The following is a 27,867-nucleotide window of genomic DNA, read 5'->3' as shown; positions in this document are numbered from 1 at the left end:
ATGCATCTCGTGAATACAGCACACTGATGGTTCTTGACTCTTTATACAATTTGCCAGTCTGTGCCTTTTAACTGGGGCATTTAGCCCATTTACATTTAAAGTTAATTTTGTTATGTGTTTAATTTGATCCTGTCATTATGATGCTAGCTGGTTATTTTGCCCATTAGTTGATGCAGTTTCTTCATAGTGTCAATGGTCTTTACATTTTGGCTTGTTTTTGCAGAGGCTGTTACCCGTTTTTCCTTTCATGTTTAGTGCCTCCTTCAGGAGCTGTTGTAAGGCAGGCTTGGTGGTGACAAAATCCCCCAGCATTTTCTTGGCTGTAATGGATTTTATTTCTCCTTCACTTGTGAATCTTAGTTTGGCTGGATATGAAATTCTGGGTTGAAAATTCTTTTCTTTAAGAATGTTAAATATTGGTCTGCACTCTCTTCTGGCTTGTGGGTTTTCTGCAGAAAGATCTGCTGTTAGTCTGACGGGCTTCCCTTTGTAGATAACCCGAACTTTCTCTCTGGCTGCCCTTAACATTTTTTCCTTCATTTCAACCTTGGTGAACCTGACGATTATGTGCCTTGGGGTTGCTTTTCTTGAGGAGTATCTTTGTGGTGTTCTCTGTATTTCCTGAATTTGAATGTTGGCCTGTCTTGCTAGGTGGGGAAGTTCTCCTAGATGATATCCTGAAGTGTGTTTTCCAATTTGGTTCCATTCTCCCTGTCACTTTCAGGTACGCCAATCAAATGTAGGTTTAGTCTTTTCACATAGTCCCATATTTCTTGGAGACTTTGTTTGTTCCTTTTCATTCTTTTTTCTCTAATCTTGTCTTCTTGCTTTATTTCACTAAGTTGATCTTCAATCTCTGATATCCTTTCTTCCACTTAATCTATTCAGCTATTGATACTTGTGTGTGCTTCACAAAGTTCTTGTGCTGTGGTTTTCAGCTCCATCAGGTCATTTATGTTCTTCTCTATACTGGTTATTCTAGTTAGCAATTCCTCTAACATTTTATCAAGGTTCTTAGCTTCCTTGCATTGGGTTAGAACATGCTTTTTTCGCTCAGAGGAGTTTGTTATTACCCACCTTCTAAAGCCTACTTTTGTCAATTTGTCAAACTCATTCTCCATCCAGTTTTGTTCCCTTGCTGGTGAGAAATTTCCATCCTTTGGAGAAGAACAGGCATTCTGGTTTTTAAAATTTTCAGCCTTTTTGCACTGATTTTTCCACATCTTTGTGGATTTGTCTACTTTTGGTCTTTGCTGTTGGTAACCTTCGGAGGGAGTTTTCACGTGTTCGTCTTTTCTGTTGATGTTGATGCTATTGCTTTCTGTCTGTTAGATGTCCTTCTAACAGTCAGGCCCTCTTCTGCAGGTCTGCTGGAGTTTGCTGGAGGTCCACTCCGGACCCTGTTTGCCTGGGTATCACAAGTGGAGGCTGCAGAAAGGCAAATATTGTTGCCTGCTCCTTCCTCTGGAACTTCATCCCAGAGGAGCACCTGCCAGAGGCCAACCAGAGCTCTCCTGTGTGAGGTGTCTGTCGACCACTGCTGGGAGTTGTCTCCCAGTCAGGAGATATGGGAGCCCTGGACCCACTTGAGGCAGTCTGTCCCTTAGCAGAGCTTGAGCACTGTACTGGGTGATCCACTGCTCTCTTCAGAGCTGGCAAGCAGGAACGTTTAAGTCTGCTAAGGCTGTGCCAACAGCCGCCCCTTCCCTCAGGTGCTCTGTCCCAGGGAGATGGGAGTATTATCTATAAGCCCCTGAGTGGGGCTGCTGCCTTTCTTTCAGAGATGCCCTGCCCAGAGAGGAGGTATCTAGAGAGGCAGTCTGGCTACGGTGGCTTTGAGGCGCTGTGGTGGGCGCCCCCCACCCCAGTCTGAACTTCCTGGCGGCTTTGTTCACACTGTGAGGGGAAAACTCCCTACTCAAACCTCAATAATGGCAGACGCCCCTCCCTCAACTAAGCTCCAGCATCCCAGGTGGACTTCAGACTGTTGTGACAGTGAGAATTTCAAGCCAGTGGATCTTAGGTTGCTGGGCTCTGTGGGGGTGGGATCTGCTGAGCAAGACCACTTGGCTCCCTGGCTTCAGCCCCCTTTCCATGGGAGTGAAGGGTTCTGTCTTGCTGGTGTTTCAGGTGCCACTGGGATACGAAAAAAAAAAAAAAAAACAACTCCTGCAGCTAGCTCAATGTCTGCCCAAACGGCCACCCAGTTTTTTGCTTGAAACCCAATGCCCTTGTAGTGTAGACACCTGAGGGAACCTCCTGGTCTGTGGGTTTCAATGACCGTGAGAAAAACGTAGTATCTGTGCCAGATAGCACCGTCCCTCACAGCAAGGTCCCTCTGGGCTTCCCTTGGTTAGGGGAGGGAGGCCCCTGACCCCTTGCACTTCCCAGGTGAGGCAGTGCCCCACCCCGCATCTGCTTGCCCTCCGTGGGCTGTACCCACTGTCTAACCAGTACCAGGGAGATGAACTGGGTACCTCAGTTGGAAATGCAGAAATCACCTGCCTTCTGCGTTCATCTGTCTGGGAGCTGCATACCTGAGCTATTCCTATTCTGCCATCTTGCTGAGTCAGCATCTGCTCTTTAATGTTTTTTCTTCTTATGGCTTTGTAAGAATCCTTATATATGATTTTTAAAATATCTTTGTTAGTTGTATTTATTGAATATAAGTTCTGATTGAAACAGACACTTCACCTTTATAAGTTATATGTACTAAAACTTAATTTTAATATATTTGAATTAATTTATTATTTAGTATATGGTTTGCAAGTTTCATCTTATTTAACTTTTCTTTACACTAGGATGAAAGGGGTTTTTCCCTATATTTCCTTTTAAAATAATTAAGATTATGTTCTTTATATGTAGATGCATCAGGTATATTGTATGTATGAGTATGGGTGTAAAGTATTCTTATCTCATTCTTTACACACTTAAAAAATAAACTCAGATTCTTATTTTTTTTATATAAATAAGCCATGTCTGCTACATATTAAGTTCATCTTTCACTCACTGATCTGTAGTGCCTTCTTGGTTGCAGATCACGTTTCCACATATGGATATGTCTATTTCTCTATTGCTGTTCTGTTGCTTTAGTTCAGTTACTCATCCATGTGCTAGAGTCATAAATCTTAATTACTTCCCTTTGAAATATCTCAATACTAGTAGGGCTATTTAATCTCCAGGCAACTTTAGATATTTTGGCAATTTCTTCTGTTAAAATCAACTTGTATTCTATATAAATATACATTCAAACAAGCAATTTTGATTGGAATTTCATTGAATGGGTAGGCCAATTTAAGAAAAATTGATATCTATTTATTTAGGTCTTTCAAAATATCTTTAAAAAGGCATTCTGACAAATTCAAGTGGAGCTGCACTAATTAGAACACAAAATAATTAATTTTCTATGTCATAGCTGGACTCAGGTACCAGGAGCTCTGTTTATCTATCTTCATAGAGATCCAACCTTTAGAATTGGTGAAATTTGCATCAGATCCTGTTTAATTTTCCAACAATATTCTATCATTCATCTTATTTTCTGTGCCCTATCTAGCTTTTGCATTGTCCAATCTGGTGAGGTAAGTAGGGATATTTGGAATCACCACCCCTGCAACTTTCAGTCCTTTCAAGGGGACACCAATCACTACAAGTACCATAGGAATAGAGAATTGCTGTCAGTTTAAAATCTCCATTGGTCTAAAGGGGCATGACAAGATCTTCCAATTGGATTTTCCTCCATAATAGCTCTTACTCCAATGTAAAAATTGTGCTATTACTAAATATATCAACTACACTGTATATTCAAGAATTGTGGGTAAAAAAAAAAAACAAAATCAAAGGGAAGATGTATTTGTGGCCTCACCTGAACTGACCTCAATAATCTTATATTTCTACTGGTGGATCAGTAGCATTGCAGAAGTAAGTATACTTTCAGAACCAGTATTCAGCAACTCCTAAAATGTCTGAATATCTTTCTTTCACCATAGAACAGTCATACTGGTAAATAGCCTCAGATACCTCTGAGGAAGTCTTCAAAAAGATACATAAAATACCTGTGACTCTATTAAAGATTCCTCTTAAGGAGGCAAACCCTGACCTTCGAGTGACTGAGTCTGTGACATAACTTAGGTTTTGGAATTGTGAAAGAGGCAGAGAATCCCTACAAAGCCAAACTGAATTATGTCTCTGTCCTCCAGAACTATACATTTCATTCTATATACATGAGGCAGCACTGTAAGTAGACTGATTATATATTTCATTTCTAAAACCCCGTCATCAGTTAGCCTCTGCCATAGATATCTGTGAATCAGTCCACTGATGTCCACTCTGTTTCTCTGATTTATATGCTTATTTGCTCATTTTGCATCTAATTGTCAAGCATATCCAATAGTCTATGCATTCTTAGATCTATTGTAATTAATATCACGAAACCCAATTCCATGGCAACATCCAGCACTGTGAGCAAGGATATATGAACAAGGTGATGCCTTTCCAATATCTTTATATTGGTAAACATTAGAAAACAAAACAAATGCAATGCAACTTAATCATAAGCATCTATACATTACTTACTGTGAATAAATTATATAAAAGTATATCACTTAAATATTTATTAAAATGTATGATTGACTGAAAAAATAAGTCTCAGAATAATGTGATATGTAACTCATATTTACTGAAGTATTAAAACATATTTTGAAAAATACATAGCATCTTAAGAGTAGTAATTTTCTCCTGGTAGAGAGGAATGGAGGATAATTAATTGAATGCATGCATAGGAGTTTCATACATACATATGTGTATGAAATGTGTGTACATATTTGTGTAAATATGTGTACATATATGTGTATGAAATGTGTGTACATATATATGTGTGTGCATACATATTTATGACAGATCTCATATATATATATGACAGATCAAATATGTTTTGTGTGTTTTCCTTAAAAATATTTCAGCAACATGAAACAATACTAAGATGAGTTAAATATGGGTGATGGGCATACAGGTGTTGATTATTCTATTCTTAGAAAATGACCTGGTGTAAATTATTATAATAAAAGCCATTTTCAATGAATTAAAATCTTTCAAAGATTAAAAATCAATTAGCAGCTGAAAATGAAGTAGTCACATTTGATTGTCTTATCTCTTCTTAAAGTAATTTTTATTTTTTTGAAAAACTTAATCTATTGATAAAGTACTCAATAAAAATATTTCAAGTAATCTACCAACTCATTTAAAACCAATAATTTTATAGTTACTTCAAAGTAAATTAAACTGTAGACACATAAACAAAAAACATATTAAAAACAGTAGTTACTACATATATGCCTCATGGTTAGATTCATGTTTTTAATCTATTCTATTCTCTCTTATGGTTATTGAAACTGTGGCCTGCAACAATTAAGACTTACCTCTAGTAACATGATTTAAAGATGAGTTTGCTGAGATATAATGGCACATGAATGACAGCCCCAATTAATATACAAATCCACTGCAAAAGTGAACACTGGAATTTACATTTTTCTGACACTTGATAGCGTATGTTATCCAATGCAACTAATGTCTTTTCAAGTCATTGCTACTAGTTCATTTAGGTCACTCACAATAGTATCTGTCTACTGAAAATTTACAACTAAATAGAATTTGCAAGAACAATTACAATAACAGTGGCTAGTCCATTTAAAGAAAAAATAGAAGAAAATGTTCCAAGTGCCTGGCTGATGTGATTATCATAGCGAGATCATTACCAACAAGCATATTGTGACCATTCAGTTTGTGATGTTCACGGGTTTAGCAATTCTTCACTGTCACAAATTTAAAAGTGATTGGTTAATATGCGTTTAACGAAAAGACAAAAATCTGTTTACTCTTCTGTAATTGTTTGCCTAGAAACAGTCATCAATCCAAATGATGTTTATTCTACTAGAGAATTTACGATAACATCACTGTTTCAAATCAGATTCACACACACATGCAATTATAATAAAAACATATAAAGACATGTTGTGAGTATGATAAATAATGTAGACATATATTTATATATAACATAATAAAGACATGTTGCAAATATAAAATAGATTATTCATATTCTAAGTAAAAATTGTCATTAATTGTAAAGAAGTGTGGTTCACGAATGCAGTTATAATATCACAAGAAAAAAGTAGAAATGCTCTAAAATACATTATAAATTCTTTCAAAATTTGAATTGCTTTAACATAGGCTAAAAAGTCCTTATCAGAAAGTTTCACCAGTGGTTTCATTTTCTTATTTTGAATGTAAACTTTTAAAAAATATCTACTGAAACAAGTATGATTTAACCTTATTGCAAACACATTTTAAAATCAAAACTCTCATTAAAACATTCTGTGTTATGTTTGTATTTTGTAATACTATTCAATCTATTTAATAATTACATTTTAAAATAACTTCAGAAGCATACAAATAATACATCTACTTATTAATTCCTCTCTTATCTGGAATACAAGAAAAAGTATATAAGAACAATGTAAATGAAATGTAATCATGGCTAATTTGGGGGCTATAAATTCATGTGATTATCTTGTATTTTTCCATCTTTTTATAGTTTGGAGATATCATTTTATGCAAATTATAGTTACTCTTCCTTATCTCTATTTTAATATGTTGAATTTTCTTCAGAAGTCACTGTTAAAATGCATCTTAGTGATTGAAAAAGTATCTTGAACACCTATTTGAAAAATTTTAGGGCAATGTCAAATTAAAAATATGAATTATTTCAATACTTTGACAATATATTTAAGTTTAGTTCTAAAACTTTTGAAGTAAAAGCTTTTTATTTAAATGAGAAATTTTTATTTCATCGAAAATATATATTTCATGGTCTTAATTGTTCTCTCAAGATAGAAGATATTATTATATGTGTATATTTTAAAAGCTATGAAAATTGAGTTTTATCAAAGGAAGGTATACTTTAGGGACCTTTAATATAAAATGCAGTACTTACTGTACATTTGACTGGATCACTTAGGACATTAATAAAAATCAGGTTTACATTTAATTTTTCTCTAGCCTTATTAGAGGTGGTTAGCATAAAGGGACCCTCAGCTGGTAATAGCGAAAGGAAAATTATACCAAAGCTGAAAGAATTGCACACTATAGCCAGAGGCCAGGAGGGGGAAAATTTGATGAGGATCTTTTCAGACATACCCTAGGCACTTTTATTTTTTTTAACGTTTTGAAGGGCCAACGTTAAGTGAAAAGTAAAAACGTCCCAAGTGCTCAGCATTGTGCTTGCCCTTCCTATTAGAGACAGGGAGCAGGAAGAGAGCAGGGCAGGGCAGGTGGAGGGAGGAAAGGAGGAAGAGAAAATAAAAACATTTAAATTTTTCTGGGAAAGCAGAGACAAGGATTAAACGTAGATGCTCTTTTGTAGAGTAAAATGTTATTTTTGCACAAATTTGCCCTCATATTGTTTAGTGTGGTGGAAAGTAAGAAATATAAGTTGAATATTTTCTCTAAACTGTTTCACCAGGGCTGCTATTAATGTTGATGATTTTTTTTTTAATCTCTACGAAATTTTAGATGCCATTCAGAAAATGTCCAAATGGATTCTAGAATCCCAGGGCCTTTTTGCATCGTTATTAACAAAGCAGGGACCCCCAACATTCCAGTTGAACAGGCATCTGTGGTTTAACAGATTCTTGAAATTTAATAATGTTTGGAATTTATGTAAAAGTAAAGCATATTTTTGCAATGTTGAAAAGTTCAGATTTCAGGAGTAGTGTAGAAAGTAAGAAAAAATAATGGTCTTGATTGAAAGCAAAAAGGAAAGAAAGGTTATTGAAGTAGAAGCAAAGCATTCTTAGAAGAAAGGATCATTATGATTCATATTATTAAAAATAATTCTTCACATAGTTATCTGTATGCCAAAAACTTTAGAAAAATAAACTTCCATAAGTCTTGAGATAGTACATGTATGTTTATTTACTGTGTGATATCACTTTCAAAATCAGAAGCGTAAGGTACATATTTGAGATTCATAAAATAAGTTACATGATAAATGTTAAAGAGCAAACAAAAAAGCAGAACTTTTTGAGAAGTTCATTTTAAATTAGAGTAAATACATTTGAAGGATGGACATGGAAGCAAAAAAATGAATATAATATATCGGGGAACCTGCCCTGATATTCACGTAGGTTCTTTTCTATTTTCCTTAAGCATCAGCTGGCTTGAGAAATAAAGGGACAGAGTACAAAAGAGGGAAATTTTAAAGCTGGGCATCCAGGGGAGACATCACATGTCAGTAGGTTCCTGATGTCTCACAAGCTGCAAAAACCAGCAAGTTTTTATTAGGGATTTTCAAAGGGGAGGGAGTGTGCAAATAGGTGTGGGTTACAGACATCAAGTACTATACAAGGTAATAGAATATCACAAGGCAAATGAAGGCAGGGCGAGATCACAGGACCACAGGACCAGGGCGAAATTAAAATTGCTAATGAAGTTTCGGGCACCACTGTCATTGATAACATCTTATCAGGAGACAGGGTTTTGAGAGCAACTGGTCTGACCAAAATTTATCAGGCAGGAATTTCCTCTTCCTAATAAGCCTGGGAGCGCTATGGGAGACTGGGGTCTATTTTACCCCTGCAGTCTCAACCATAAGAGATGGGCACACCTTGGGGGGGCATTTATAGGCCTATACCTCCAGGCGCATATTCTCTTTCCCAGGGATGTTCCTTGCTGAGAAAAAGAATTCAGTGATATTTCTCCCAGTTGCTTTTGAAAGAAGAGAAATATGGCTCTGTTCCACCCAGCTCACCAGTGGTCAGAGTTTAAGGTTATCTCTCTTATTCCCTGAACAGTTGCTGTTATCCTGTTCTTTTTTTAAGGTGCCCAGATTTCATATTGTTTAAACACACATGCTCTACAATTTGTGCAGTTAATGCAATTATCACAAGGTCCTGAGGCGACATACATCTTCCTCAGCTGACAGGATCAAAAGATTAAAGTAAAGACGGACATAGGAAATCACAAGGGTATTGACTGGGGAAGTGATAAGTGTTCATGAAATCTTCACAATTTACGTTTAGAGACTGCAGTAAAGACAGGCATAAGAAATTATAAAAGTATTAATTTGGGGAACTAATAAACATCCATGAAATCTTCACAATCCACGTTCTTCTGCCATGGCTTCAGTCAGTCCCTCCATTTGGGGTCCCTGACTTCCCGCAACAATAACATTTAGTAAAAACTAACAAAGGTTTCAAAAGGCAAAATTCAGAAAGAAATCATAATTGAAAAAACAAGAATTCTGGGTAGGTGTCAAAATCTGAATCTTTTCATGTATCTTCAAGACAACTATATAGACAAAAAAAAATTAATACTCAGCAAAACCCACATCTTCATCATGACAAAAAGACATTTCACAAAAATTTCCCATTAACTTATGGAACAAGTAAGTAAGTATATTTAAGATAATTAAAATCACAGAAAACAAAATTTGGGGAGCAAAAGACAAGAGATGTTATGATTTTCTGATTTTCAAAATGAGAGAGAGAGAAAATTCTATAAATTAAATAGTAAACTACTATTTAAAAAAATTGAAACAATTGGTGGTGATTATCATAAATCACTGAAAAAGCAAGATATCCCCAAATAATTTTCTAGTATTCAATATTTCAAAATACAAAGTAGATTTTGAAGCTTCTAAAAATATAATAGAACTGTCAGAAGTACATGAAAGAAATACATAAATTGAAATGAAAGTCATTGTTTTTATAGTAATATAACATTTTTAAATTTGTCAATATGAAACAAATCATTTCTTGAGATACCTTTCACTGCTATTTCTGAGAATTCTGTGTCCAATTTCTCTCTATTCTGTGATTCCTTGGAATCATCATTAATTCAGTGAGAACACAAAGTAGCAAAGACAGTATTATTAAAAAACATATCTTGATTTTAGTAAGACATTTAGCAGATTCATTACATTACTTCTCACTAGATGGGGAGATATTCGCAAAATGAATAAGATGGAGAAAAACAGTTTGACTATTTGAACAAAAATTCAAGAAGTTAGTATTTGGATTAGTGTTACTCCAAAAAGGTGATTATAGTCAATTCCCTAGTCACATGAAGAGCTCTTGGGAAATACTCTACTCTTTCACCCAGTATCCCATTGCACATGACATTTTAATGCCTTCTGTCCAACTGATACAAAGATTCCTTACTCTTTCTTTTTCTATTAATTTTATTTTTAATTTACACATAATTGATGTATTTATGTGTTGTTTTGTTGTGTTGTTTTGATACATGAATACATTGTATCATTATACTACATAATATATTGTATTACAGCACATTTGTTCATTCGTTTGTAATGAACAAATCAGGATAATTAGCATAGAGATCACCTCAAACATTCATCATTTCTCTGTGGTGCAAACATTCAAAATTTTCTCCTCTAGCTCTTTTGAATATACAATACCTTACTGTTTACTACAGTCACCGTACTGTGCAATAGAACACCAAATTTATTCTTCCTTTCTAATTGTAATTTTGCACCCATCAATCAACCTTTCCTATCCCCTCCCCACTACTGTCTGGCTTACTTACTTAAGAGATGAATGAATAAAAAATATGTAGTATACATAAACAATGAAATACTCTTCAGCCATGAAAAAGAATGAAGTCCTGTTATTTGTAGCAACATACATGATCCTGGAGGACGTTATTGTAAATGAAATATGCCAGGCACAGAAAGAAAAATACTGCATGTTTTCATTCATATTCAGAATTTTAAAACACTGATCCTGCTCCTTCTTTATTAATACTGAGTAAGACCTTTTCTGTCACCTCTTGTCTAGCAGTTACCCATGCTTTAACAGGACGTGTCTCAATTGACATGTATTTACTGTAATTTTTACATATGTGTATTCCTGTCCTGTTCCTGAGACTTTCAAAAGCAAGCTCTAGTTTAATTTACACTTGAATATAGGTACATGACTAATGTCTGGCACTCAATTAATTAATGTAGGTTGAAGAAGTAAAAGGAGGAGCATGGGGACTGTTAGACTTCTGTGGTTATAAAATGATGAGTGAAGTTAATTAGGAAGAGTTTCCTAAAAAATCTAAATAGAAATCTAGCTCAAAAACATTTTATGGAAAGTTGCTAAAGCTTCTTTATCTAGACTTCTAAAAGGAAAAACTATGAAGAGATATTTTTGCTAAGTATACAGTTTCGATCAGTTTAATATCTCCTTTGGAAATTATTTTTTGTTTGTTTGTTTATTATTATTATACTTTAAGTTTCAGGGTACATGTGCACAACGTGCAGATTTGTTACATATGTATACATGTGCCATGTTGGTGTGCTGCACCCATCAACTCGTCATTTAACATTAGGTATATCTCCCAATGCTATCCCTTCCTCCTCCCCCCACCCCACAACAGTCCCCGGTGTGTGATGTTCCCCTTCCTGTGTCCATGTGTTCTCATTGTTCAGTTCCCACCTCTGAGTGAGAACATGCGGTGTTTGGTTTTTTGTCCTTGCTATAGTTTGCTGAGAATGATGGTTTCCAGCTTCATCCATGTCCCTACAAAGGACATGAACTCATCTATATTTTGATACTAGCATTTATCAGGTTACAGTAATTATTTACCCAACACATTGTTTTTCAAAATTTCACACATAAAGAACATTTGAGCAGAACAAAATTTTGCAAGGGGAATTGCTATAATTTTTCAAAGAAAAAAATGAAATACATATATTATTTATTTCAATTAAGTTGAATGTCTTGAATTTAAAATATAAATATGAATCATGTATAATAAATGATTATCATTGTTACATGGCTATTTCTCATTTCTCCACTTTTCTCCAGATTTTTTTGTAATTGTGAACCTGAGTACCATGGGCCCTTCTGTGAACTTGACGTAAATAAATGTAAAATCTCACCTTGTCTAGATGAAGAAAATTGTGTCTACAGGACTGATGGATACAACTGCTTCTGTGCCCCTGGTTATACAGGTAAATCCATATCTGTCCCGTGTGCAGCAACATATTTCTGTCTGCAAGCAAATAGAAACCTCATATTTATACTCCAAAACCTGAAATAACCTGCCAGATGCAAACAGGGCAAAAATGTCAAGAGATAATTTGTCTCTTATAAAAGAAATTAATAAGAAGTAAAATTATGTGTTTTATCTTCAATTTATTAAATCCTAAGATTAGATTTTAAGTTATCTTACATTTTTATCTTTTACAGTAAATTTATCTTTAGTAAGTTTGCATGGCTATAGTATAGGAAAAAGTATTTCTGTATGGATAATCTAACAGAAATAACATTATTATATCTGTTACAAAACTGTCATTTCTAGAATATGCTTAGCATTAAAAATATTTACATAAAAAAGACAGCCATTGTGAATTTAAACGTAAAGCAAAAGAAGATTGGCATTAGCTGTCAGTATCAATTATTTCACAACATAAATTTTATCCAAACATAAAGGCAAAAGTCATCAGGGAGCTTATAGAAGGTAGAGGCATTAGCCCTCTAAATTTCTGGTGAGAAATTGCATTTACAAAATACAAAAAGCTATATTGTTTTAGTTTTGGCATACTAGTATTAATGATATGGGACTAACAATAATATAGTTTTTGTGTTATTTTGTTTCATATTTATTTTTTCACACAATTCCCACAGAGATTACAATAATGTATTTACATCTCAAATCTCAGTTTATTAACATCTGATTCGTGCAGCACTAAAATCATATGGATTTCTATCCTGAGGGATGAGTAGTTAAATATATCTAATATTAGGTTCTCTGCCAGCGGGGATAAAATACTAGACACATGGAAATTATATTGGCAAGCAAAAATGGAAAGGAACTAGAAGTATTTCCAGAGAATAAGTAATCAAAAGGTGAGAGAAAGTTACGTGACCTTAAAAAGAAATATGAAGGTGTCTTTCCTGAGAAATCTTGATGGCTTCAGAGGTAATCTTGGTAACAAATCTCATATACACAAAAACTATCAGATTAAGTTAATATTTCCTAAAAAGTATCATTTTCTGCAAAGTTCATTACATATAATATACAAGAAACATTAAATTTCAAATATAAAACAGTTTACTTTCTAAGTTTCACATTGCCCATTATCTTCAAAATTATTGAGCTATCAATGTAGAACCATATATATCCACTCAGCAATGCCATTCACCTTGTTGTTGTTACTGCTGCTAGAAGTATTAAAATAAGAAACAACACACTGAGCTCAACATGACTAAGAAACACATTTTGTAAAATTATTTGTTATAACACCTTGCTCTGATATTTTCAATGTATCAACATTTGAAAGATTAACATATTCTTTATTTTTCTTTTGATAACAGCTCTAATTTCATTTCAAAATATGGTATTTAGCATTGTTTTCAAATGATATTATCTAAGATGTTACCAGTGGCACATGATTTAAGATGTTTTAATATATGTTTGCATATTGGTACAGCTACAAGTAAAAGAAAACTCAATTAATTGTTATCCTTAATAGATAGGGTTCATTTTTTCTTATATAATAAGAATTCTGTAGGGAGACAGCTAATGGTTGTTGGTCCAGTGACTTGACAGTACCAGGATGAGGTAATGGTTTTCTTAGTTTTTAATTCATGATTATAGGTTCATGCATTCAGAATTGCTGCTGCAATGACTTAAGTCATTATTTCTACACTTGAGTCAAGGGAAAAGAGTGGTGCTAACTGTATTGAGTCTTTCTGTAAGGAGAACCTTTTTAGAATAACAATCAAAACCTGCTAATATGTCACTGAGCAAAACTGCTCACATGTCCATTTTTAGGTTCACTGGAAGATAAGAAATTAAAAGTGTACCACTTTCAGAATTTACAGTTGAATATAGAAAAAATATTATGAAATATGTGTTACAGTTTGGTTTCAAACCAAGAAAGATACATGACTGGACATTCAAAAAGAAGTTTTCCCCCTCAAGAAAGTTACATGTATTTGTTTTTCTGTACATGCTCTTTTGACATTCAAATTGACCTTCTCTTTCATACATGGACAGATAAAGTTTTTCTTATTCTCAGACACTTAATAGCATTTATTTTTCTTAGCCTTCTCTGGAAATCTTTTTTTTCAAGGCTCCTAAAGCATTACTGTTTTGTGAGATGTTCAAATCTATTCATTTTTAGGTTGTTCCATTTCAAGAGAGTCATGACACTGCAAGGTTTTACTTAAAGAATCTTAAACTTTAAAACACAAGGATGTTATACTTTTGTATATTTTTCAAGATCATACATCTGGTAGTGACAGAGCCGGAACCAAAATACACATCCCTCTCTAATTCCAGTTTTATTTCTACTCTAGCTTTGCTCCATCAGAAAAAAACAAAATTTGAATGTAATGGTATTAGTGATAGAGAGGAAAGATAAAATAACATTAAATACAATATTAAATATGTTAAAATTTGGTAGCCAAATATATTATTCAGAAAAATTTAGCTTTGCCTACACCTATGAATACATTTAACCAAGTTATTAAGGATATAAATTTTTCAAGACTCTGACCAGGAAAGTTTATGATTCTTAATTATCTAAATCAGAGCATTCTTTGAAGAACACATTAAATAATATGTACACAGGCTATCAGTGATTAACTCGATACTTCTTCATTTTATGCTTTGTATTCTATTAGCTGTTGAGGTTTTGTGATGATCAAGGCTGACATGGTTCTTATTCTTATGAAGACTTGTGGTATCTAGAATTGGAAGAAGATAATAAACATTTACAAAGTTGACTATTTAAAGCCATTCTATAATTAATTTATCTGGAGTATTTTTAATTAAACACTATCACAAATAGAGTCCAAATTTACACACGTAGTGAGTTGACTGATTTTAATGAACAGGAAGTACACAAGTGATGGCATATAATCAAAGGCTTACATTTTATCTTGCAAAAGATATAAATCAGTTTATCAGTAGATTTGCAGTATTGTCTAACTTTGTCTTTCCTAAAGAATATTGGCTTATGAATTTGAGTTTTAATTATTAGTGATTTAAATATAGGAAAGATGAATATAAATAAATTTATATTGCTTTCTAAAATATTCACTCATTTAGCAAGAAGTCTCCTCTTAACTAGACACGATTATATATTACTAATCTGTAGATAAAAGTTTATGAACTTGTGCTTAAGGACTTTAAATATGATTACATGTAGTCATGTCTACATTTGTGTTTATATCTATATTAATATTTATATATCTACTAGAAACGTATACATATTTTTAAAATGCCTAAGTCCTATCTCAGAAATAATAACTTTGATAATAATGCCATGTAGAAAACATATGCAATTCAATAATTCAGAATAATAAAATATAATTATGTTTGCTTCAAAGCAATGCACATTTTTTCTTGGATATGTTTCATATACACATGCAAACATATGACTATATTCAGTTATAATATTTTCTGCTTGAGATAACTAAGCTGTCTTCTGAATACATTTTTTGCCAAATGCCCAATCTACATAAGAAGTAAAACAATCTGCCTTGAGTACATGTATAAAGAAGCATAGTTTGGGAAAATATGGACAATTGATCAATTGTACATTTTTGGTTATTGTAAAGATATTATTATCATATTGTTTCTGCTGCCTAAAATATCCCATTTATCCTATTGCAAGTACTGATCCTCATACCATAACTCAGATGCAACTTTCTATAGGAATATTTTCTTAGACTCTTGGCTTCTGTTATTTTCTTCTATATCACCCATTTTATCCACCGAACTTATAGTTTTGTGAAATTCTGATTTAATTATCAGTTCATCTGAGGAGACTCCCCAAATCTGCTTGCTCACCATTTTATCTCTTCTCTCCATCAAAGTTTAGTCTACTCTGGTACAATATGTCAGCTGAGTTCCTAGTTTAACAAGATATATTAAAATAGAATATAAAGATAATTAATTGAATGGGAAATAAAAGATGTAAAAGCAACTTCAAATTTCTAATTACATATTATGCATCTGTAATAATTTAAACACAAAGGGTTTAGTGTTTATTTTTTGTTTGATTGATAACTATAAGTCTATAGATATAAACATTCAGGAAAATATTTGGTATTTGATTATATTTAGCTTTAGATTAATAGTAATCATTTCTTTTTGTCAACGACAGCAACATTATTAACATAGCATTTACCATTTCCTTTTTCTGTTAATGTAGGCAGGAGCTACATTAAACAGGCAGCTGAATTGTGCTCAACCACTTTTCCCTTATGTGACAAGATTTGAAATTCACTTTCACAACTCAAATGTGCAAAAATATATGTTATTTGTGTCATAATGAATTCCATATAATGTATGGGTAAAATGTCATCTAACAGAAGAAAATGTCAATGTGCCAAGTCGATGTGTGACTTTTTCAAGACAAAATTCAGTTATATCAGTTTCAGAGTTGAATATCTTTTTTATTCAGAGATCCGTCACTCTTTTGCTCTGTTTAATCTGGACGCAATGGAGAAAGACATTGCCCCTGGTATGTGGGTACTGTGTACTGGTATAGACTCTTGATGTCCATGTTCTCTTCCATGGGCTTTGCTTACTATGTCCAAGCTGTCTCATCCTCATTTGAAATCCAACACCTCATTATAAAATTGCCTTTATCACTTAGAACTCGCAAATCCATTTCTCTTTTATCAAAAGCTGGATCTTACACATTGAAATTGCACTTTGAAAAATGATATTTATATCATTGAATTACAAACATTAATAGTACTTTTAATTAACTTATTTTACAGACTGTCCTTGGCTTTTCTTAAAACAATGTTTATTTAAGTAAGCCCTTAAATCAGCTTAAATGGCAAGAGGAACAATTGCAAAGAAGGAATAAAACTTACAGAGTTTACATTGAAGATTTATATTCTAGATTTACTATCCAGATGCAAATTTTAATAGCCAATATCTTATTTTATTGAGTTATAACCATGAATGGACGCAGAATGCAATTGCATTTTCTATTTGCTAATGTCACAAATGTGTATGTGCCTCTTACATCCCAAGCCTTGTTGAAAACTCTCAGTAAAGTCTGGTGAACATAACAGAGAAGGTTCCCTACCCTAAAGGAGCTTATGTTACGGTAAAGAGATATTGAACAAAATCCAACTAAATATGTAAAGTAATGGGAGATATTTCCAAAGATATGAAAAAAATGTATAACTGAATATATTCATCCAGATAAGATTACCTTTGCTAACAAAAAAATGCTAAAATATTAAAATACAGTGGCTAAAATAAGAAGTTGAATTTTCCCACAGATGATATTCCAGACATTTACACTTGGCACAGTGAATCTGTTATACAACATCATTCGGCACTTAGTCTCCTGCCACTACAATCAATAACTTGTCCTCATGTGTATGACTTTCAGTTAACTCTATTTTAGGCTTCTCATATTGAAAGAAATGAGCTTTCTTTTTAATGTCAAAAAAGTGATGATAAGGGTACAAAAACCCAGCTCACATACAATTGTTAGGGGGTAGTTTTTGCACCTGGATTAATGCACTAGCATGAGACGTAAGGTGAACTTGTTATGCAGTAATCAGGATGGACAAAGTGTCTCAATAGATGTAGTAAATTCTGAATTGATTCAGGCATCAGTTCAGGCCAGGCGTGTCAGAGACTGGCAATACTACTTCCTAGAAGGGTTGGAGGATTTAACTCTCAAAGTTCAGACAGAAAGCTATGACCAAAAAGAAAATTTATTCACATTTATTTTATATATTATACACACACATAATATATAAAATAAGGCCAGTATAATATACATACTAGAGCATGTGTATACAAATATATGTGTGTGTATATATATATAAAATCTCTTATACATAAGTATGTGTGTAAAATATAAACACAAACTTATAAATATATATAAATATGTATATATAGATATATATGAGATATAATAGCTTAATTGCCTTATATGGTATTAACTTTCCACAGGAAAAATTCTAAAAAGAAATTAAAAACAAATGATTATGGGGTCCAGGATGAAGGTAAGGAGTTGGGGAAGTGAATTTAAATGGAACATTAAGGGAAAGCTACGGAAAAAGTTGATTAGGTTTGTGTTCAAGATGCCTATAATATATTGGTACAAACACAGATGTACAAATGTGTATAGAGAGGGAGAGGTAGAGAGAGATCAAGAACCAAAATTACACTTAATTACATATAAAGATGAAATAGTTCCTTACTAACTGATACTTATATTTTTATGTAATTGAATAATTAGAAGAAGAGAGTAAAGCAAAAAAGAAGCTTTGATATGTCTATGGGACATTAGAATCTTCATAGGATGTATATACAATTATATAAAAAAGCACCATCATATCATAAATTAAATAGGGGAAGCACCTCAGAATTTTAGCTATAGTTAGCAGTCTTGCAGTCTTGAGGTATTAGGAAAAAAATATACAATGTACAAAGACTAATCTGATTTTAAAGGACTTACAAATTCACAGATTCCTCAAAACGCTTTGCTTTTTCCACCTATGTGTAATGAGGGCCCTGTGTTTAGCAATGACTATGCTTAACAGTTACAGAATCAGGTAACTAATTCTATAATGACGCTAGGAAGAAAGAGGTGTTATACCAGCGACAGCTCTGGAAAAGGTATGATTTGCCTGTATAAAGCAGGAGTGAGGATGTGGGAGAATAATATAAAACACAGCAGACCTGCTTCCAGAAGCAACTTCTTTCAACACTCTTAATACTTCTGATATTTACTTCTATATTTCTAAATGGTACAATTATACTACTATTTCTTGAACTTTTCTCTTCTGTGTTTCACATATCTAATTGTTTCTATGGATAATTAAAACTTAGCTTATCACTATCCCCCTAACCAAATATGTTTTCTTACTCTTTCCTCCCCACATAGTTATATCAAAAATGTTATTAGTCATAAGTCATTGTTAATAATATTGTAACTATATCAATATCCTCTCTAATTTTATTTTTTGCTCATTTGAGGAAAGATTTACTTACATCTTCTTTTCCAGTGCCTCTATTACATTGTTAATATTTAGCTTTCATTTCAGTTCCCCAAAACTGTCTATCTTACCTAATATTTTTAGTGCATTCTGCAATGTTCACAAACAAAATATCTTATATTTTCTCTAAAATAATATTTATGAAGCTTTTTGTATGTTTTTTTCCTGCCTTGCCTCAGTGTTTCAAAATTTCTTTTTTTCTGTGTGTCTGTGCTATTTTCTTGTTTATGTATCTATTTATTTAGAGATATCCCTTTAATATGAGAAAATCCTTGAATATCAGTTAATGTCTAAGAGAGAACCACCAAAATGCTAACTGAAAAATCTGAATGAATGGGAATGCCCAACTGGTGATTTTGATACTATTTGTGAGTGAGCATCAAAGCCAGCTATTGTATTTTAGAAAGCTGAAATGTCATTATTGGTGGGTCTTTTCCCCTTCATAGGAAATGATAGGTGGAGATAGAGGTGAGGACATACACAGTGAGAAAATAGATTTGACAAGATTTGGTGAGGCAGAACCCAAGGGCCAGTTAGATAGTTCTGTTCAAAAAAGCCAACAAATTGCTAAAAGGGCAACACATAAAATTCAACTTATTTTTTCTACTGTGCTCTAAATTATTTCTTCAAACCCTTAATGAAATTCTATAATGCAAACAAAAATGCATGTTAATGGAACTTTAGAGAGTAAAATATCAATGCAGTTTCTAGCACAGGGCAAAATAAACACCAGGAGAATAGAAGTTGCAGCAGGAAAGAAGCACAGAGCAATGACCAAGAGGTTGGCATGACATTAGCTGAAGAGGTGAGTAGGAAAATACAAGTCTTCCAAGAATTGCTCATTAATGCTATTTTCAGGCTGCCAATTTTGACTCTTGTTAAAAAAAAAAATCCTTATTTCCCATGTTCCCAGCCTACATTATAGGACTCATTATTAAAATCACTCTTACTTGTCAGAAAAAAAAATGCATGTGCTTAAAGAAACACACACACGCAAACACACACAGAGAAAAATTATGAGGAGGGGGAGGGAGAGAGAGAGAGAATGAGAATGAATGTTCTTACCTTGATTTCTTGACCACAAATCTCAAGAAAGCCCTTGGTGCTGCCTGACAATCCTACTTCTTCTGAATCAATTGAATTTCCGAGTATCCTAGCCTACTAGTCTAGCTTTATCTTTTTACACCATTATCAATCCTTTCTCTATTGCAGTTTCAATTGTCTTTGTTTCTTATATCCCTGAGAAAATAAAAGCCATCAGAAGAAAGCTTCTTTATCTTCGCACTAACAACTACCAAACTATATGCATCTGCATTCATAGACTACATTTTCTGTTTTTCCACATTCCTGTCTATTGTCAACCCTACTGCCCTACTGCTGTATGGATTCTCTCCATTATTATTATCATATTTTCTTTTTTCCGATGGAGTCTTGCTGTTGTCGCCTAGGCTGGAGTGCAGTGGTGCAATCTCTGCTCACTGCAACCTCCACCTCAAGCAATTCTCCTGCCTCAGCCTCCCAAGTAGCTGGGATTACAGGTGCTCGCCACCACACCCAGCTAATTTTTGTATTTTTAGTAAAGATGGGGTTTCACCATGTTGGCAAGGCTGTTCTCGAACTCCTGACCTCAAGTCATCTGCCCGCCTCGGCCTATCAAAGTGCTGAGATTACAGGCGTGAGCCACTGCACCCAGCCTCATTTATTTTTAAGGAAAGTTTATCCTGCATTTATTTTCTCCAGCATAAATTATTCTCTCCATACTATATCACTTGCTATCAGCATATGAATAAATATTTACCTCTTCCTCATGTTGTTTTTGAATCTTTCTACAATGTGTAAAAAGTGTTAAACTACTACTCGATTTGTTTAAAAAAAAGAATTATGAAACCTGCTGTCTATTGAATATCCATTTCCTCACTACCTATTCTCTTTCAATCCCACTTCCAATCATGCTTTAATCCCAAGATTAAAATGATATTCTTCTTGTTGGAGGTCACTAATTATTCTCCATTGCCATATTCAAAGGCAAATTTTCTTTCCACATTGTGATCATATCATCAGTAGCATTTTACCTATTTTGTTTATGTAAAATACCTTGTAAATTTTTACTCCATCTTTCCGCAATTATCAATTTCATCATTGTTTTCTCTTACTATTAGTGGATCCCATAATTGTTTAGATCGTCATTATTTCTATTTTTAGATATATTCACTGATTGAGGAATTTCAACCATTTAAAAAATACCATAAATATACTAATAATTCCCAAATATGTTCTATGAATCTTTGTGTCTCCCCTGAACTCTCAACTCATATACCCAAATAACTACTAACATGTTCATTCAGGTATCCATATAATACCTTAGAATGATTAGTACTGAGGATTTATTCCAACTGTGTTCTGCCTAGTGTTGTCCACCTCAGTGGATGGCATCATTATTACCCAGTTTCTTAGGCCAAAATTGTGGAGTTATTCTTAACAACTCTTTGCTCACACATCTCCATGCAGTCCATCAGCAAATCCCATTGGCTGCATCTTCAAAATACATTTTAATTCAACCACTTTCACAACCTATATTGCAATGATCCTAGTCTAAGCCCCCATCATCTCTTGCCTGAAATATGACATCTTAATTTGTCTCCATCTTCCCTCTTCTCATGTTAAAATATATTCACTATCTAGCACCCAGAGTGATCATTTTAAAATTAAAGCATATCACTTCACTCCCATGTTCAAAATCTTCCATAGCTTCCCAAAATACTTGAACAAAGCACATACTCCTTACATTGGTCTGCTAAATCCTGTATAATATGGCCCCTAGCTACCTCTCTAATCTAATTTCTCCCTCAATTCCACAGTGTTGGCCTCTGCTATTCTATCTGGGTGTGTATCACTTCCCTCCGATAGCATGCTTTTCTGTATTATTTTATCAGGCTTTGTATAGAAGTTTCCCTTACAAGCCTACCTACATTATATAAAAATAACACTATGTCACTCTATTCAATTACCTTTTATTCCCTTCCTAGCAATTAGCACTTCCTAATAAGTCTGTCACTTAACTGTTTATTTTCTCTCTTACTACTTGAATTAAATCTCCTTGAAGACAGGAATTTCTCTCTTTTGTTCATTATTTTATCACAGCACCTACAAGAGTGCCTAGGACATTAAAGGCACACAAAAATTTTTAAAATAAAATCATATTTCACTTCAAGTAAGTTAATTTTTTAATTTTATACAATTTAAACTTTTTGAATGTTAACACATATAACTGCTTAGTGATTATAGTTTTTCATAAAGTGTTTTCTCTTTTAATTTTCTTCTCATGCTGCCAATAAAAAACATTTAAAAAATTAGTAACCAATAAGAAATAAAATTCTGACTTTTAAAATGCTGACTTTTTGAAACTGTGGCAAACAATCTAGAGAATTTTTTACAACCCTGTGAATCAGGTTCATTCTAAATTAAAATACAATATATGTGAGTATATAACATTAATTTTAAATTCAGATAGGATATAATTTGATGTAATATTACAAAGTAAAATTGTTCTTTATAGTAAATCTAGAGGTGAAGTGAAACACAAAATTTAGACTTTTTATATTATTCACTAACTCATAATAAATCTTTCTAAATTGAAACCAATAGCAAATTAAGACAAGTAACTTTATCATTGGTGATTCTTTATATAATATAAAATAATCTTGAAGCAGTTAATTTTTATACTCTACAAAATAAGATAATAATGATTTGAGATTAAGTAATGTCTATTAAAAACACATCAATTATCATATATTTATAGGTCATTATCCACCTATATTTAGTTTTCTAGGGCATCACATATTTTAGAGTAATTGGCCTCAGATAAATTATATATAATAGATAGAACATTAAAATACACTTTTAACATTACAGAACAAATTATGTAAGAACATTTTAATTAGAATGACCTAATTAAAGACCAGTGGTACCAAAAATTATAGTTATTGGATGATTTAATGTGTTAGGCTCTGATGTGGTTGTTATTCCTAGTTATTCAGTGTTTCTTCTTCTTCAGTTGTTCATAGTTTCTTTCTATACATGGATGGCTCCTATGTATAGAAAAAGACCCTCAAGAGGGAGCAAAGACTCAGCGAGCACTTTACATAGGGAACTTTCATTATGAGGTGAGTTGAGACCACTCAGAACTGCTCATTTCAAATGCAACTGATATCAGACGCTGGACAAGGAAGAAGATATAGCCCGGAGCACCCAACTGAAGTTCTAACCATAAGTGAGAACTCAAAATACAAGATTACATTGCCATATGTAATCACAAAAGCTCAATAATTCCCAAAGTGCAGGGCTTTCTGGCAAAGTTATTATGAAGAGCACACCTAATACCTATGTCCCAAAGCACGAACATTTTAATTCTCCAACTTCCTCAGCACACACACACACACACACACAAATTGGTGCAAATTGAGGTAAGAATTGAGTGTACAAAGCACATTCCAAGCAAAATATACACAACTGGCTTCTTGGAAGATTGGGGTCAATTGAATGGGGAAGATCAGAGAGTACATGGAGGGAGGCAGACCTACAGGTATATTTCTAGAAAGCAGGCCTTGATACTTCCTGCAGTAAACATAGCAAATGACTCTGGTGCTCCAGGCTATATCCTCTTTCTTGGTCAGCCTCTGATTTCAGTTGCATTTGGAATGAGCAGTACTGCATTTGGAATGAGCTGTACTGAGTGATCTCAGCTCGCCTCATCATGGCAGTTCCTTATATCAAGTCTTTGCTCCCTTTGAGGATCTTTTCATACACGATGTGAACTACCTTAGCATACAGGCACGTTCAGGCTCAAAATACAAGAAGTCAGTGCTCCTAAGACACCCTTCAAACAACTAGGGATGGAAGGTAATTTATAAATATTCTAATCACCAGCTTTACTTATGGATAATCCTGATTATATGTTATTAACTTTCTAAAGGTCATTATGTAATTATTTAGTCAATGCCCAAATAGTAACCATAATAAGATTTCTTCTACTGACTTCGTTATTCTCTGATTTCATGTTCCGAGCCCCTCAATTTTACTTCCTAAAATCATCTACCAAATGCATTACTGCACACAAGCCTCCATCTTAAGTTCTGATTTCAGCAGAATCCAAACTAAAATAGTGAGTTTAAAAATCAAAACAGGAAGGAATCCAGTGAAGGTGCCCAAAGCCCAGGTATGGAGCATACTGCATACTTTTTAAGTATGGAAATCCTTACTGTCAGTATCTGAGACATTACAATTTGAAAAACAGATTTTTCACTAATTGAGTAGAAAGGGAAGAAAAGAGAATTCGATACAATGAAATTCTACCTCTTTTGGTTATGTGAGTCTGAAATTACTTCACCTATGGAGCTAGAGAATGAATCTATAAATCTTAACAACCATGTAAAATGCAATGTGCTGCCTATAAAGGAGAAAATATCTTTACTTTTGAGACTGAAATATTCTAGTCTAAATGACTATCGATGGCATCTCCGAAAGTCAATGATTTTTATCTGTAACAAAGTGCCTTTCTGCACTGTCATTATTCAGCTGAAATGTGCTGTGGTTTCATACAAACTGGTCAAATTTAAAGAAATCTTAAAGACACTTAAAAATCAAAGTTTTGAAGTACTACCAGGCCATTTAATTGTGGCTTTTAATGGGGAAAATAAATAGAAATATAATCCATTAGAAAGCAAAGAGCTTTGAAGACATTTGCAATTTGAAATCTTGGCCCTAATATTTCTAATTCAAAAAGAAAAAAATGTGCCACATTTATTTTTTCATTTGTAAAATTTATGTATTTATTTATTTTTAATTGACACATAGTAATTGTATATATTTATGAGGCACAATATGATGTTTTTTTATTTATGTAGACATTGTTGAAAGATTCAGTCAAGCTAATGAACATATCCATCTCCCCACTAACTGATAATTTTTTTTGTAATGAGAATGTTAAAAATCTATTTTTAAGCAATTTTGATATATGCAATACATTATTATTAACTATGGCACCCATAAAATGTGATAAGTCACTACAACATATTCCTCTATTCTAATTAAAAATTTGTACCCTTTGATCAATATCACCCCTTTCTCCACCTTGCTCCTTCCTCCAGCCTCTGGCAACTGCCTTTTAACTCTCTGTTTCTATGGGATCAACTTTTTGGATTTCACATAAAAGTGTCTCCCATGTTTGAAAGGATTCTTTCCTCTGGTGTTGTAGTGGAAAATTAATTTCACTGCTTGATATGATTTGGCTGTGTCCCCTCCCAAATCTCTTCTTGAATTCCCATATGTTGTGGGAGGGACCCGGTGAGAAGTAATTGAATCATGGGGATGGGTCTTTCCCGTGCAGTTCTCATGATAGTGAATAAGTCGCACAAGATCTGATGGTTTTAAAAATGGGAGTTTCCCTGCACAAGCTCTTTGCTTGCTGCCATCCATGTGAGATGTGCCTTTCACCTTCTGCCATAATTGTAATGCCTCCCCAGCCATGTGGAACAGTAAGTCCTATAAACCTCTTACCTTTGTAAATTGCCCATTCATTCTCAGATGTGTCTTTATCAGCAGTGTAAAAACAGTCTAATACAATGCTCTATTTTAGTTCCTTGTTATTTCCTTACAGATCTTACCTTGTTTTAGTCTCTTTAGCATTTTATCTCTTAGTCTTTTTCATAACAGTTCCCACTGTTATCTGGCTGAAACAAATTTAATCATGTGAGCATATTGATCAAGTCACACTTTACTAAGTGTGACTGCACTCCTGAAGTTCCTGTTATACTTCCTGGTCCATTTATGGAGCTCCTACAACATGCCAACTTGTCTAGGTACTGGGGGAATTGCAAAGAACATGTTAGACTTCCTGACTCATGCTGTTTATGTTCCTTTGAGACTCTAAGATAATCTAGCTTTCCTGTGTTTACTCTCACTATCATAATTTTGATGATGCTGGAACTCTAGATTTCAACTGAGGCTTTAAAGTGGGTGAGGAGTAAGGAAAGGTGAGATATTGATTTACATTTTCTCATCTCTAAGCACAGGGGAGTCAACTACCACTCCCTGGAAGCAGAGGGGCTATAAGAGATGGTCTCCTTCTTCTGCATCTTGACCTCCACTTCCATGTGTGGTTGTCAGAAACTTTGGGCTGGATCCTATGTCCTCAGCAAGAAATCGCCAGCCAGCCAGATTTTCTATCATCAGAAGATAGGAGTTTTGACTTACTGCACCATTGATTTTCAACATTTAATTAATTATTAGGCAGCTTGCTAAATGTGGCCCACAGGTTGAATATAGTCTGGATCTGTTTTGTTGGGCAAGATAATTTATAAAGGTGAGATAATATTTATAAGTTAGATCATTACATGATACACTTAATTTTTGCTTCTTATTACAATGTAGAAGACCTGTAAACATTGGGCATACATTTCACTTTGGTAACAACAGGCTGGCTATGAGGAGTCATTACCTCCTTGAGATGGGACATAGACTCTCCCTTTCATATGAGTTGTCAACTGTACTTATTTAGGCTATTTACCTGGCTACTATATAAATTTGAATTTGCTACCACCATAACTTCAGAGGACAGTAGAAACAAGATTCTCCATCTTTAATATATCCACTCCCTTCATTTGCTACTTTTGTCCAGAGTTATCTATTTCTGGATAAAGACTTTTATAATCACCTCTCAGCCTTCTGCTCTTTTCATTGGCAAATGAATGGTTGCCTTCTTTTTCAAATTCTTTGTTGTCAATCCTTGGTTGGCTTATCCTTTAGAGCCATAACAGAAAGACCCTGTTAACCTTTAAACATCTGAGATTTAATTTTCTAAGGAAAATTACTATTTACAAAAATACTCTGGTGAAACCTACCTTCTCTCAAGAGGAATAAAACAAATCAAAGCTGCATCTGCAAAATTTGTACAGAGTTCGGGAGGAGCTGACTAGCATTTTAGTAATTGTGTTTTTAGCATTGTGTTTAGTATGGTGTTGACCTTTAGAGAAAATTTTGACTCCAAGAGAGCACACATAGTTACCTACCTTTATTTATCAGCTCAGAACATTTCTTTTACTCTGTTGTCCTCTCTAAGAGCAAGAGATGACTTTTATTTTTATCCCAAAAGTATTGTATTTCATTTAGGAAGTTATATAAACATAGCATTAATTTCAGGCCTAAAAGAAAACATGTGTTACCTGTAGTCAGTTAGAGACATTTAACTCCAATACCACAATGCCCTCCTAATCTTTTCAAAAGGGATATTAAGTAGATTTATAGGTACTTTCCACTCTGTGACCAAAACAAGATTTTTTTTTTTTTTTTGAGAAGCAACTGTGGAAAACCTAGCAGAAAAAAAGTTTAATGATGGCCTGTTCCTTAAAATATCCATTAGGGTCTTAATGGGAACATTGAATATTATGCAAATGGCATGTTATGCAAATAATATTATGTAAAAGATATTTATTAGATGTCTATATAATTGTGTAATCACAATAATTGTAATTCACACAACAGCAGAAAAATCGTAGAAACTTAATTTTGAGCGAAATAAGCCAGCTTCTTGGATGTTCATATTTTTTACTTTACTCAGTCGAATGTAAGATAATTTAAGCCATTATTTCTTCAAGCATTCTCTGTGCCCCTTCCTTTTCATCTTCTTCTGAGACTTCCACAGTGTGTATGTTGGTCCACTTGATGGTATCCCACAAGTCCCTTAGGCTTTGGTCACTTTTCTTCAAACTTTATTTATTTCTGTTTCTCTGAATTCATAAATTCTATTGTCTTATCTTTACAT

General features: G+C 33.7%; 1 protein-coding gene across 1 annotated transcript in view; it reads left to right on the top strand.

Annotated features, from left to right (window-relative positions):
- LOC100609532 (protein eyes shut homolog) overlaps window positions 1-27,867 on the top strand; it is a 2,075,858-nt gene that overhangs the window by 892,421 nt on the left and 1,155,570 nt on the right. Inside the window, exon 21 of the mRNA XM_063813139.1 lies at window positions 11,865-12,010. Coding sequence (XP_063669209.1) covers window positions 11,865-12,010 — 146 coding nt within the window. The remainder of the gene's footprint in view (window positions 1-11,864; window positions 12,011-27,867) is intronic.

Source organism: Pan troglodytes, chromosome 5 (assembly GCF_028858775.2).
Source record: "Pan troglodytes isolate AG18354 chromosome 5, NHGRI_mPanTro3-v2.0_pri, whole genome shotgun sequence".
NCBI classification, from domain to species: Eukaryota; Metazoa; Chordata; class Mammalia; order Primates; family Hominidae; genus Pan; species Pan troglodytes.
This window is presented reverse-complemented; position numbering and strand designations above follow the sequence as displayed.